At 34.0% G+C, this 14,343-nt stretch overlaps 1 protein-coding gene across 6 annotated transcripts in view; it reads left to right on the plus strand.

Moving 5' to 3' along the window:
• The window catches only part of FAM135A (family with sequence similarity 135 member A), a 119,980-nt gene that overhangs the window by 68,306 nt on the left and 37,331 nt on the right, over window positions 1–14,343 (plus strand). For all 6 annotated transcript variants that reach the window (XM_061207067.1, XM_061207070.1, XM_061207072.1 and 3 more), the window contains 2 exons: window positions 3,413–3,462; window positions 9,040–9,195. In XM_061207067.1, the coding sequence (XP_061063050.1) occupies window positions 3,413–3,462; window positions 9,040–9,195 (206 nt within the window). The remainder of the gene's footprint in view (window positions 1–3,412; window positions 3,463–9,039; window positions 9,196–14,343) is intronic.

A 14,343-nucleotide genomic window follows, 5' to 3' on the forward strand; every position in this document is an offset into this window, starting at 1 on the left:
TATTGAAAGTTTTTACTTGGCGTTGAATAGACCATCACTATTACATTTTTTAAAAGTTACGAAAAGCTGTAGAAATAAAAAATAAAATTAAATCACAGCACTTGTTTCTCAGTTTTCAGAAGTATGGACAAAAGGAAATTAAGGAGCCAAAATCTTTCTCCACATTTCTCAAATGAAAACTAGCCCAGAAATACTTAAATTGGGTCAGTTTTCACTAAAACTGTGAAGCGAGAAACTTATCTTCTTATCAGGAAGGAAAAAAGAAAGGTTGAAGATTTATTTATGATCATTATTTTAGAATATAATTTTGTATTCTCATTAAGTAACTTAACTATAAAATTAAAGAATTCATGGTGTGAAATTATGGTCGTTTATGACATGTTTTAGTGTTCTTTTTAGCAATAAAAATATACTTCTCATTAACTATTGTATTGTCAGCCTATCAATTTAGATGTGAGCATGCTAAATAATTTTAAAAAACGCTGCTCATATAATAAGGCCTATATAAAGAAGGGCCCAGTATTTGGTTGGGTGGGAAAAGACTTGATTCAAAACTAAAACATAGTGAAGTTAGTTAAATAACACTTTTTCTGAGATATCTTTTATCCTTAACTCCTAGCAGTGTATTGGCATTATCTGAACTATGCTATGAATATCTGTTGAATGAATGAGTAGATGAGAGGGTGGATAGATTTAGAAGATAAATTTAAGATACATTTACCTTTCGACCTAGCAACTCCATTTTTGTTCATCTGTAGCACGGAAAGGAGTACTCGTATGTAACGGTATATGTACACGCATGTTGATCACAGTATTCTTAGTGGCAAAACACTGAAAACAAAGATAAATGCCCATCATTCAGCAAAGAATGGACTTTGAGGTACCCACACCAAGGGATATTATGCAGCCATTTGAAAAAAGTGCTTTAGGGCTGCATATCCCATTTACATGGAGTACTGCTGAGAGAAAAAAAGAAAATTGCAGCAGGTTTGTAAAATACACCCATTTTTGTAAAACAGTGACTCCAGCTCTCATATATGTATATATTTGAAAATATGGAAGGATGTGTTCTAAGCTGCCACCTTCGATCAGCAGGAGGAGCCAAGTTAAAAAAAAGTTTGTAGGGAGTTCCCTGGTGGCCTAGTGGTTAGGATTCCAGGCTTTCACTGCCATGGCCCGGGTTCAGTCCCTGGTTGGGGAACTGAGATCACACTGCATGGCGCGGCCAAAAAGAAAAATTTTAAGAAAATAACCTGTATACATTTCTATAAAATTGTATAAATAGATATATAGGCATTTTTAAAAGAAAAATTAATTAAACTCAGTTAAAATCCTAAATGATGTTGAAATCATTTCAACTCAAAGGTTTTGAAGTTAAGTTCTGCATTGAAGCATCCCTGAAGGTGTTTGCATTGAAGTAGCTCTCACGAACCATAATGCAAATGGACCAGTTTCTGCACTTAGGCTCTTGTATGTAAAGATGAGAAAAGAGTATCAAAACTCTAGAAAGTTTATTTTCATTTTTTAAAAATTCATGGGTAGGATATGTAACCTACTAAGACCAATTTTGCTGATTTTCTTCTATCAAAGGAAAACATCATGAGTGATGTGAAAACAGATGTTGGCATATGGAAGTTATGATTTTAATACAGGGTCTGCCAGATATTCTCTTTTTTTTTGGAAAACCTAACATTAGAAGCCACTGATTTACCTGACGGTGAAATGATTTTTGAAATCTCAGCAGATTTCTTTACTTATCAGTGGGTTATTTATATATTTTGTGAATTACAAAACATTTGTGTGTCCTCCTGGTTTTAGTTACCAACAGAGTGTTTGTTGTTCCCATCATAGCTTGGTTGTGTTCAGCACATCAGTGTAACTGCTTATTTTATCAAATTTAAATGCTTATCATTCTTTTTATCAAGTAGTAAACATTCAGTATACCTTACGAGACAGTGAGCTGGTGAATGAATTCAGGGATGTCACAGAATGTATTCTTGCTTTTGTGTGAGAATGATCAGTTAAACTCCCTTACAGCAACAAGATTATGAAGTGTTGTGTGCTGACCCTATGCTGTTAGAGTTCTCTTAGGAGAACTCATTTTAGTTTGATTTCTGAAGAAAAACTGAGTATATCTAAACATGATATTTCAGGCTTTAGCGAAATGTCTTCCCTGCAAAAAGTAACTAATAAGTCTTCTATTCTGTTAGTTTCTGTACTCCTTTGTAAATATTACCATTTTGATTGTAAATTAATCTGCACCCCCCCTTTGTAAATGGTTGTAGCATACATTAAATAAGTCAGGATTATATGGGAAAAAATTGCCTCGGTTTTAGACTGTCTGATAGAAAACTGAATTTATTAAACTAAAATATAAACTTAACTTTTTGTCGAAAAGGATTTTGTCATTCATTTTCGTTAAACAGCTTATATTCCAGGCATGCTTTATATATGTTTTGGTTATAAAAATTATTTTGACTTGAACTATACCTACTGTAACAAGCAAAGCTTTTGTAAAAAGTGAAGCATGTACATATGTAATACAAAATACTAAGGTCACTGGAATTTATAATATGTGAAATGCAATAAAACCTTAGTTGTATGTTTTATCTTTTCTGTGATGCAGTTGTGCAAGTTACTTGAGGTATATAATCAGTAGTTCCGTGACAGTGTTAGCCTCTTATGAGAACAGAAACCCGCTACTTAATACAGGCATACCTCACTTTATTGCGCTTCACGGATACTGTGTTTTCCACAAATTGAAGATTTATGGCAACGCTACGGCAAGCAAGTCTGTTGGCAGCATTTTTCCCAACAGCATTTGCTCACTTTGTGTCTCTGTATCACATTTTGGTAGTTCTCTCAATATTTCAACCTTTTTCATTATTATCATTATTTTATTATGGTGATCTGTGATCAGTGATTTTTTATGTTACTATTGCAAAAAGATTACAGCTCACTGAAGGCTCAGATGATGGTTGGCATTTTTTTAGCAATAAAATATTTTTAAATTAAGGTATGTACATTGTTTTTTTGGACATAATGCTATTGCACACTTAATAGACTACAGTATAGTGTAAATGTAACTTTTATATGCACTGGGAAACCAGAAAATTCATGTAATTAGCTTTATTGCAGTTTTCACTCTTTTGCAGTGGTCTGGAACCGAACTGCAATATTTTCGAGGTATGCCTGTAATCAGAACATAGAATTTACTAATTATCACATTACCTGCATGATTAATGTGTTTAGAAAAATATATTACATTGAAATTTAATTCATTTAATATAGTCCGGATATTTTGCAACCTTCTGGTTTTTTAAAGGTAATTTAATTTATTTCTGTAATTTCAAAAACAGTGTACAGAGCTAACATTGAGATACTTCCTCCAATTACTCTTTACTCCTTTCAGAGGAAATGGATGTGGAAGCGCGACTTACTGAATTATGTGAAGAAGTCAAGGTACTTGCATTTTTAAAATTCACGTTACCAAGTTATTTGAGTGGATTCTGTTTTCTAAGTATTTTATTGAAGAAAATATTACTTATTTATCCTTTCTAAAATGCAAAGATAAAATTGTTGATCTAGGTAGAAACACAACTTAGTTGATCAAACAACATTTGACTTGAACGTGAAGTTAAATTATCTTTAAAATGTATATTATTGTGCATATAAATGAAATAGCAAAGACAATTAACTGATCAGAAGTGTCCTTTTTCTCTTATTAGTTCACTCAAAGAATTTCTGGAAAAATTTTTTTAAGCATTACTTAAACTTACATATTTTTATAAAGTGATATTGTTTAGAAATGAAAGCTTGTTTTATTTCAAGAGATCAGTTTGTCTCAGACCATTTTTCCACTAGTTCATTCTTGCAATTAAATTGAATAGATTTTTATTTTTCCTTTTTCTTCCCCATGGAACTAAATGTTTTGACTATTTTAGGATCCCTATGTATTTCACTCTTGTTTAGCTACATTAATGGAAGAAATCGGAGACATGAATCAAACAAAAATATATTGACTTCTGGTTGTATTTCTGTATGTAAATTTAAATGAGGACTTGACCCCTTTGAAAAAGGTATTTACCTTCTCCTTGTAAAATTATACATGGGCAGGATAGACAATTTCATATACTATCCTAGAGGCTTTCCCCACGGTTCAAGTAAGGTAAGTGTTTTCTTTAAAAAATCACTAATGTCATTATAATAGTTGCCCCAAAGAATTATATATGCTTAGAAATAATCTTAATAAGATGTTTGCGATTAATATGGAAAAAAAAATCTACAGTGTTTCACTGACATATTAAAGGAAATTTGGATGAATAAACATTGTGATACTCCCAGACGGAAAGGTGAATGATCTCTGAAAGATCCAGTTTTTCTCAAGTTAATAATATTAATGCGTCTATATCAAAATCCTGTTGGAAACTTTAAACTTATGTTAAAGATCACTTAAAGAAAGGTAAGGATGACTAAGAAAAACTTTTGAATAATAATAATATAGAGGGACTTGCCCAAGTGGATGCTAACATATATATATATAAAACTACAGTTATGGAAATAGAGTAGGACTTCTCTAAAAGACTAGAAAGACAAATCAATGAAACTAAATAGCACTGAAGCAGTCACTAAATATATTTGAGAATTGAATATATGATAAAATATCACAAACATTGTGTTACATAAATGGTGTGGTAAAATACCATACTATAGAAGCAAATTCTAAATGGACTTGAAGAGTTAAATGTCCAGAAAAATTTGGAAGATAAATTTACATATACATGTATATATAAACAATCTGATCTTAGGATATGAAATAACTTTTTCAGAGTAATAGTAAAAGACAAAATAAGGTATTGATGATTTGAAACTTCTTTAAAACAAAATAAAATATAAATAAAGTTGAAAGGAAGCAATAAACTAGAAGAAAATATTTGCAATACTTAAAAGTGGCAAATGATTAATACTCACAATATATAAAGAGGTCCTATGTATCAGTTTCAAAACACCACCTGGGAAAAAGGGATATGCATAGAGGCAATGTACAAAGCGCAGTTCTTAGCAGAAGAAGTTAGCTACATAGGTGACACTAAGTCTTACTGAAAACCAGGGAAATGCAGATTTAAACAATAAAAGGGTTTTTTGACCATGAAATTTGCAAAAATGAAAGTGACTGCTAATCTGCATTGTTGATAAGGGTGTAGGGAAACTAGTATCTGCCTATGCTGTTGGTGAGGGTAGAAATTGGTACATTTTTTAGGTCACTTCATCAGTCTGTTCTGAAAACATCTATTAAAAGCACATGCTCTGCCACAAAACAGTTTTTATTTAGGAATCTGTCCCGCAGAAGTGCTAATACATTTCAACAGACATAAAGAATTATCAATTCCCATGTAGCCATTTGAAAGGATTAGGCAAGTCTCTATGCATTGACATGGATTCTTTAATTCAAGATATATATATTCATCTATGATGCAAGGTACAGTTTTCATGCTGAAAAGCTCTCTAGGATATATTAATTGAAAAAATAGGGACTTCCCTGGCAGTCCAGTGGTTAAGACTTCACCTTCCAATACAGGGTGTTCGGGTTCGATCCCTGATCCGGGAGCTAAGATCCCACATGCCTCAGGGCCAAAAAACCAAAATGTAAAACAGAAACAGTGTTGTAACAAATTCAATAAAGACTTTAAAAAAAATGGTCCACGTCAAAAATCTTTAAAAGAAAAAAAGAAGTTGGAAAAATATGAGTATGATTTTTATATGTTAAAAAAAGCTCTGTATGTATTTGATCATATTTGTGTGATTAGATTACATATAAAATATTTGAAAGGATATATATATACACATACATATACATTTCAAACTGTTAACAAAAATACAGAAAACAATAGCATGAAGGATGGGGCTGTGAAGGAAAAGTTTTATTCTTTACTCTATATCCATCTGTACTAAGTGTTAAAAAATAATACATATGTATTCAAATATTACTAATAAATTTTTATATACTCGTATTTAATTTCAGTATTTAAATGGACGTCATAAAATTTAACGTAAACTAGGGTAAACTTTGACAGCAGATAGAATACACAAGAGGTGGAATAATATTTAAAGAAGTCTTACAAATCGATAAGAAAACCTGTTATTCCCCATTTTTCATATTAGTATAGGTTAGATACCAAATTACAAAAACTGCTAATAAGTATATGAAAAATATTTCATTATCAAAGAAACAAAAATTTAAATATTCTGACGTCATTTTTAACCTAGCTGTGATTTTTTAATAACAACATAATGCTTATTGAGATGCGGTGAGATACAGATTCTCGTACCTCGTAGATCTTTCTCCGAGATTAGTTTGGCAGTATGTATCCAAAGCCAAAAAGAGTATTTCTTCTCAATTTATACCAAATAAACAATAAGAGATTCATATGTAGTGTAACTTATAATATTGTAAAACATTAACCTAAATAAATCGCCAACAGTGGGACAATGGTTAAAGAAATCATGGGACACCCATAATCTAAAAAAGTTGTACAACCTTAAAAATGTTGCTTTCAACAAATGTTTGATGATGTAGGGAAATGCTCATACTGTGTTATCCAGTGAAAATGGCATAAAGCTATATATGATTCTGGTTTTTTCCTCTCTATAACTGAAAAAAATTGAAGACTATAAACTAAAATGAACTTTATTTTTTTCTTTTTTGCTTTCCCCCATTTTCCAAGTCTATTAAAGTAAGCACCATTTTGTAATCAAACGAGGTCAGTGAATGCTATGAGTAGGACAAAATAATGAATGTTATTTGAAAAAAATATATAAATGTAAGGTCTTATTATTCCTACATTTATACATATAAAAGATCTTGTCAAACTTAATTCTGATTTCCTTTTTAATATAAAAAGAAATGATTATTATTTATATTTTGACACTTACTGTAAAGAGTTATATAAACCAAAGGAGTAATTTGTTTATACCTGAAGGGATGCTTTTCCCAATAATGAAAATACTAAAAGTCCTTTCTCAGAACCTTGGTGCCATGATCCCTGAGAAATACCATTAATAAATACAAGGTATCTAGATAGCCTTGCTCTCTGGAGGAGAATTAGTTCTACTTGTGTGTAGATTATACTAGGTGTAGCATTGCTTGCCTACGTAGTGCTATTTAATTACTGTCAAATACTTTTTCTAGTCTTCTTTTCCTAACTCCATTAAAATCATTCTTGAAACAATACCGCAGGCTTCAGCTTCTTTATAGTACATTTTAATCTTTTGTGTGTTCTTAGGAGACATGAAAAACTTGTTAGCGTCATCTCTAATAACATTTATAAACCATTTCCTGGGGCAGAACACCTCTGTAGAATTTCTGTGTATGTTGATCAATCAGTACTTATCATCTGTTGACTCTATTAGCTTCCATTCCAGAATTCTGGAATTTGTCAGCGTTTTCTGAGTTTGTCCTTGTATTCTGGGAGCTTTTTCCTTATCTGAGGCCTGTAATTCCTTATTCATTCATTCATTTATTCGTCCAGTAAGTATTTATTGAGTGACTACTGTGTACCGGTAACCAGAGTCACAAAAGTAAATAAGACACGATCCCTTCCTTTCTTACTAATGTTGCTGAGTTTTTGTTTTAAGTGTTCTCTTAGTTAAGAAGATAAATGGAAGCTTGGCTTGGGTTGGGGAAGAAAAGCCTGCTGGATTGCAGACTTCAAAAAGAAGCCAATACAAACTGAGAGAAAGAGGGTCATATGTGATAAGCAACATTTGGGGGTTTTGTTTGATTTTAGAAAGGGAGGGTGCAGTGCAGTTTGGGACACGTTGAACTGTCCAAGTACAGTCATCCACTAGATGCTGGATCTAGAACTCGGGGAGATGTGATCCAGAGCCATAAATGAGGCCATCATTGGTGTGTAGGCGGGAATGGCTGTCAGCTTCAATCTGAGCAGACGACTTCTTCCGTCTTTACAGTAGGAAAATGAGATCAGCACCCATGTATGTATTTAAAGTAGATTTCTTAGTGTTACTAGTAATTAAAGACAGATTTTTGCATCAAAATACTACCTCCCTGAAGACTGACTGCTGCCTCTGTGTATTGAAGAAAAGCCTGTCCTCATGATAAAAATGCTTGACCAAAGAGAAACATCATTCTGATTTATAGTCCTTTGTTATTCTTTGTTTAGAATTTCTTATTTTATCAATTCAAGAAAACCAAGTGCCTTTTAGAAGATTCTGCGTCTCATTCAGTACTCTTAACTTCCATCATCAGTTTAGGTGAATATTTAAATAAATGGGATAATTTAATACCACTATTAGAACACTCATAATAGTATATTGTAATCGTTTACCCACTTTTCTTTCCTCATTAGACTGCGAACTTTTCATATTAATCTTGGTGTCTGTAGAATGTAGGCCCTAGCATGTAAAATGTGCCCAGTAAATGCTGGGTGAGTGAATTGTTAGAAAAGAGAAGGAAGGAAGTGTCCGACAGCTCTATGAAAGGATTCCCGCAAGCAAAATAAAATCTAGGAGCACAGGTGTGAGGGCAAAGCAGTACTTTAGAGAGTGTCTCAGTCCTTTCCGAGGAGTTACGGATCTTTTAAGTACTTTACTTAGCTGATTGGGAAAAAAATCAGATTTTAAGATTTCATCATCTTTCAAAATTTTTATAACTTTCCTCATGATTTGTACATTGTGTTTAAAATTCCCAGTATTTTAGTGTTTGAATTTGATCATGTTGTATAGAATCCTGATTTGTAACTTTAGACTATGATGTTATTTCAGTAACAAGATACCTCCGGTACTGAAATATTGGTTCAATGGTCGAAGAGTGCTGTAGTAACTGTCAGATAGAAAAAAGCCATGGGTCAGTTGGTCTCTCTCTGCACACACATGCAAGCACACACACACACGTGCAAGCACACACAGACACATTTTTTAAAACTAAAAATTTGCCTTTGTATTAATATTCTCAGTAATACATATAGATGTGTTATGGTAATTCTCAGAGAGCAGTAAAGGTTTTTTTCCTTGTCATTTCAGAAAATAGAGAATCCTGATGAACTGGCAGAACTTATAAATATGAATCTTGCACAACTTTGCTCACTTCTAATGGCTTTATGGGGACAGTTTCTGGAAGTTATAACACTACATGAAGAGCTAAGACTATTACTAGCACAAGAGCACCATACTTTGAGGGTAAGTTTTAAAAAAGTGATGTTAGAGCATTTTAATGAGTACAGTAAGTCCCCTACGTACGAATCTTCAAGTTGTGAACTTTGAAAGATGCGAACACATGTTTGCGTGTCCAATCACGTAAGTTAGTTCACATGTCTGGCTACGTTGTCACGTGCGTGCATCCTCTACAAGTGGTTGTGCTTTTGTGTATTTTACTGTACTGTACTGTATAGAATACAGTAGTATAGTATCTTTATTTCAAGCGTAGGATGTCCGGAAGCAAGTGTAAAAGCAGCGGTGATGCAGCTGGTACTGCTAAGGAGCACCAGCTGTTGTACTACTGTACTTTTCAAGGTACTGTACTGTCAGATCAAAAATGTTTTCTTTATTTTGTGTTTGTTTTTTATGTATTATTTGTGTGAAAAGTACTATAAACCTATTACAGTACAGTACCATATAGCTGATTGTGTTAGTTGGGTACCTAGACTAACCTTGTTGGACTTACGAACAAATTGGCCTTACGAACACAGTCTCGGAACAGAACTCATTCGTATGTAGGGGACTTACTGTGTCGCTTTCTATTTCTCCCTTTAGATCTGTTGGTATTTGCTTAATATATTCATGTGTTCCGGTGTTGGGTACATATATATTTACAGTTGGGAACTCCCTGGCAGTCCAGTGGTTAGGACTTGGCGCTTTCACTGCAGTGGCCTGGGTTCAATGCCTGGTCAGGGAACTAAGATGCCATAAGGTGCATGGCACAGCCAAAAATAAATAAATTAGGTCAAGTTGATTGATACGGTTGTTGTTTAATCAATATTCTGGATTAACTTTTTTTTCCTGTATCAGTATTTTAAAGACATACCTTTATCATCCATCCTCCATAATCTCGGATGAGAAATCAGTTGTCATTTATATTGTTGTTTCCCTCCAGCTGCTGTTATAATTTTCTCCTTATCTTTGGTTTGCAGCAATTTGACTCTGATGTGCCTTGTTGTAGTTTTCTTTATATTTATCTTGCTTGTAGTTTATATATTTTCTTTATATTTATCTAAATATATATTTATATATTTTCTTGGTATTTATCTTTATGTTTAATTTATCTCATGATTTGCCGAGATCCTCAGATCTACAGGGTGATATTTTTATCAAAATTTTAGCCATTAAAACTACAGAATTTTTCTGCCCCAGTTTTCCCCTCCACTCTCTCTCTCTGGCACTCTGATTTCACTTATGTTACACTATTTGATATTCTTTTGTTTCTTAGTAGTTTTTCTCTGTGCTCTTCAGTGTGAATAATTTCTGTTGTTCCATCTTTGAATTCACTAACTCATTTCTGTAGTGTCTAATCTGCTCTAAATCTTGTCTAGTAAAATTTTCATTTCAGATATATACTTTTTACTTCCAAAATTTGCCTTTGGTTCTTTTCTTTTTTTAATAGTTTTATTTTTCTGCTAAGGTTCCTCATCTCTTCATTCGTTATGACCAGCTTCTCCCAGTCATTGGCCAGCTTATACTTATGGCTTGAAAGTACTTGCTGGACTTCTGGTTTCTGATCCAGCTTTAAGAGGCTTGGACTTCATCACTCCCTTTCTAACAGCAAGAAAAGAGCTGAACAAACCAAATATCAACACATCTTTTTAGGTCCATTAGAGAACTGAGGCCACAGGATAAACTCCTGACCCCCAAACTGGAGAGATGGCTAGCCAGTTACAGAGAACCACATCTTACCAAAGCAGAAACCAACCCATGAACAGAAGTCACCAGGAGCCAGTACCAGGAGAGCAAAACTTAAACTGTAATTGATGAATTTCTGGAGGCTCAGTGTGAACAAGCTTGAGTTAATAACTCCAGGAGGGCCCAGTCTTAGGGGACACCCACACTTCTGTGAGTTTTAGCTCCAGGAACCCTACCAGGTTCACATACTTCAAATCAGAGAAATCCCCTCATGCAGGGAGAGGGGGAAATAGCCATTTGTAAATACATCCAGAGCATTCTGTCCTTCTTAACAAGACCTTCCTCCTCAGAAACTGTTTTTCTAGAGTCCAGCTGACCTGGGGGACCCAGCTCCAGCCCTCTATAGCCTTTCACTTGGGGGAAGGAAAATACCCAACTTATACATTATTAGGGATTTGCAAATTAAAGCAACAGTGAGATACCGTGCACACCTGTAAGAATGACTGAAACTGAAAACCCTGACAGCACTAAATATTGGTGAAGATGTGGAGCAACAGGAACTCTCCTTCATTGCTGTTGGGAATGCAAAATGATACAACCACTTCGGAAGACAGTTTGACAGTTTCATATAAATCTAAACATACTCTTACATAATAATCCAGCTACCATGCTCTTTGGTGTTTACCCAAATTAGTTAAAAACTTACGTCTGCACAAAAACCTGCCCTCAGATATTTATAGCAACTTTGTTTTATAATTGCCAAAACTTAGATGTCCTTCATCAGGTGAATGGTTAAACAAACTGTTGTATATTTACACAATGGAATATTTTTCAGTAATAAAAAGAAAGAAGCTATCAAACCATGAAAAGACATAGAGAAACCTTAAAAGTATATCACTGCTAAATGAAAGAAGCCTATCTGAAGAATTACCTACTATATGATTCCAATTCTATGACATTCTGGAAAAGGAAAAACTATAAATAAATAATCAGTGGTCGCCAGGGGCTCAGGGATTGGGAGAGAGTCTAGTGGGTGGAGCATAGGAGATTTTTAGGGTGGTAAAACTGTTCTCTATGATATCGTAATGGTGTATACATGTCACTATACATTTGTCAAAGCCCGTACAATTCACAACAAGGGTGAACCTTAATGTAAACGATGGACTTTAGTTAATAATAATGTATCAATATTGGTTCGTCAGTTATAACAACTGCATCACAGTAATACAAGACGTAAATAATAGGAGAAACTTGGGGGCTTGGGGTATAATTGGAACTCCCTATACTTTCTGATCAATTTTTCTCTAAACCTAAAACTGCTCTGAAAAACTTAGTCTATTAATTATTTAAAAAGAAAAAGAAAAGTACTTGCCTGCTAATTCTAACACCTAGATTATCTTGGAGTCTACTTCTACTAACTGCTTTTATCGCTTGGTTGTAAGTTACATCTTCCAGGTTCTTTGCGTGTCTAGTTGATGTTCTTCAGTGCTTGAAACAGTGGCTCGTGTGTCTTGTGCAGTTTTGTAAGTTGTTTTCAGTAGAGTCAATCCAATACTAGTTTCTCTGTCATGGTCTAAGTAGAAGTTAAATAGTGCTTTTCAACCTTGGCTGTACATTAGAATCACCTAGGGAACTTTAAAACTTACCAGTGCTGAATGGGGCCCAGGCATGGGTAATTTTATTTAAATTCTCCAAGTGATGAACAGGGTTAGGCTTTTCCCTGAATAAGAGCATTCTACTGGGGGGAGTGGGAACTGAAATCTGGCCTGTCCTCCCTGGAGGCAGGTTGTATCTGCCTGTGGAAGGAGCACCTTTTTGTTTTTGTTTCTGTTTTTTCCTTTCTTTTCCATTATGGTTTATCACAGGATATTGAATACAGTTCCCTGTGCTATACAGTAGAACCTTGTTGTTTATCTGTTCTATATATACTAGTTTGCATCTGCGAGTCCCAAACTCCCACTCCTTCCCTCCCCCAACCCCCTCCCGCTTGGCAACCACAAGTCTGTTCTCCAGTCTGTGAGTCTGTTTCTGTTTCATAGATAAGTTCATTTGTGTCCTAATTTAGATTTCACATGTAAGTGATATCATATGGTATTTGTCTTCCTCTGTCTGACTTACTTCGCTTAGTATGATCATCTCCAGGTCCATCCATGTTGCTGCAAATGGCATTATTTCATTCTTTTTTACAGCTGAGTAGTATTCCATTGTATATATATGTACCACATCTTCTTCACCCATGCATTTGTCAGTGGACATTTAGGTTGCTTCCGTGTCTTGGCTATTGTGAATATTGCTGCAGTGAACATTGGGGTGCATGTATCCTTTTGAATTAGAGTTTTCTCCAGATATATGTGCAGGAGTGGGACTGCTGGATTATATGGTAGTTCTGTTTTTAGTTTTTTGAGGAATCTCCGTTCTGTTCTGAAGGAGCACCTTTTCGAATTTGCCCTTTAAAGCTTCCATACGGATCAGCAGGACCCTGGATTCTAATGTGTAGCCACTAGACTCCCCTAACAAGGGTGGAGGGTCAGGAATTCTTATTAACTTTCACAGAGATTTTTAAGATCATAACGTTTTCAAGTCTATTGATGCTTTCTGTGCTCTAGAAGAGGGAAAGAGTTAGAAATAACTTGTATAGCCATCCTTTCCCACTTAAAGGTTTCTTTACAATGATGCGTTACCTATTCAAAATATTACGAACTTTGCATTTTTAAGAACTCATCTCTAAAACTACTTCATCTGATATTCCTTCAGTACAACTATATCAATGAACCTTAATATATTAAGCTCTATCTTTTTTAATAAAATAGAAGTACTTTCTGAGAACATATTGTTTATTTATAATATTTAGTTTGATGCTATTCATTTCCTATTTTGCAAGGTTTAGGCAGACTTCCATTGTTAATGTAATTATTAACATAAAATGTATTATAGCTTTTATGTGTATATACAAAAAACATGCCCAGCATTTTCAAGAAATAAGTCTACCCAAAAGTGAATTTTGTTATTATCCAATATGTGCTTTTTAAAGGGCTGATTTTTTCCTTAAATTATTTTTGACCATTTTAAAGAAAACTTTCTAGTGTGCTTCATGGTTGCTTACCTTCTGAAGCAGAGTATGTGGAACCTAATTTAACCCTTTCAAAGTGACTTAGTTATCATTATGAATCTTGTGTAATGTGTTCTGCTTTAATAGTACACTGGTGTCCTGTGCTCTCAAAAATGTCTGGATAGTAGATCCTCCATTAGAGAGGCCCAAGTTATATTAATTTTTTTTCTTATTTTGTCTGCTTTTTATGGGAATTTTCTAGGTTTTCTTTAAGGGGGGCCTTTTTGTTTCAGCATCAAGTTCTCATTTCCTTTGCCTAGTATACTTATGTATACTTAATGGCTATATATACTATGTATACTCTAATTCTCCTTTTTGCTTGGTTTCATTTGCTCTTTATAATGTACTGTGGATTGAGAAACCAAATAACTTAAACCAGTAGG

This window comes from Eubalaena glacialis, chromosome 12 (assembly GCF_028564815.1).
Source record: "Eubalaena glacialis isolate mEubGla1 chromosome 12, mEubGla1.1.hap2.+ XY, whole genome shotgun sequence".
Taxonomy (NCBI): domain Eukaryota; kingdom Metazoa; phylum Chordata; class Mammalia; order Artiodactyla; family Balaenidae; genus Eubalaena; species Eubalaena glacialis.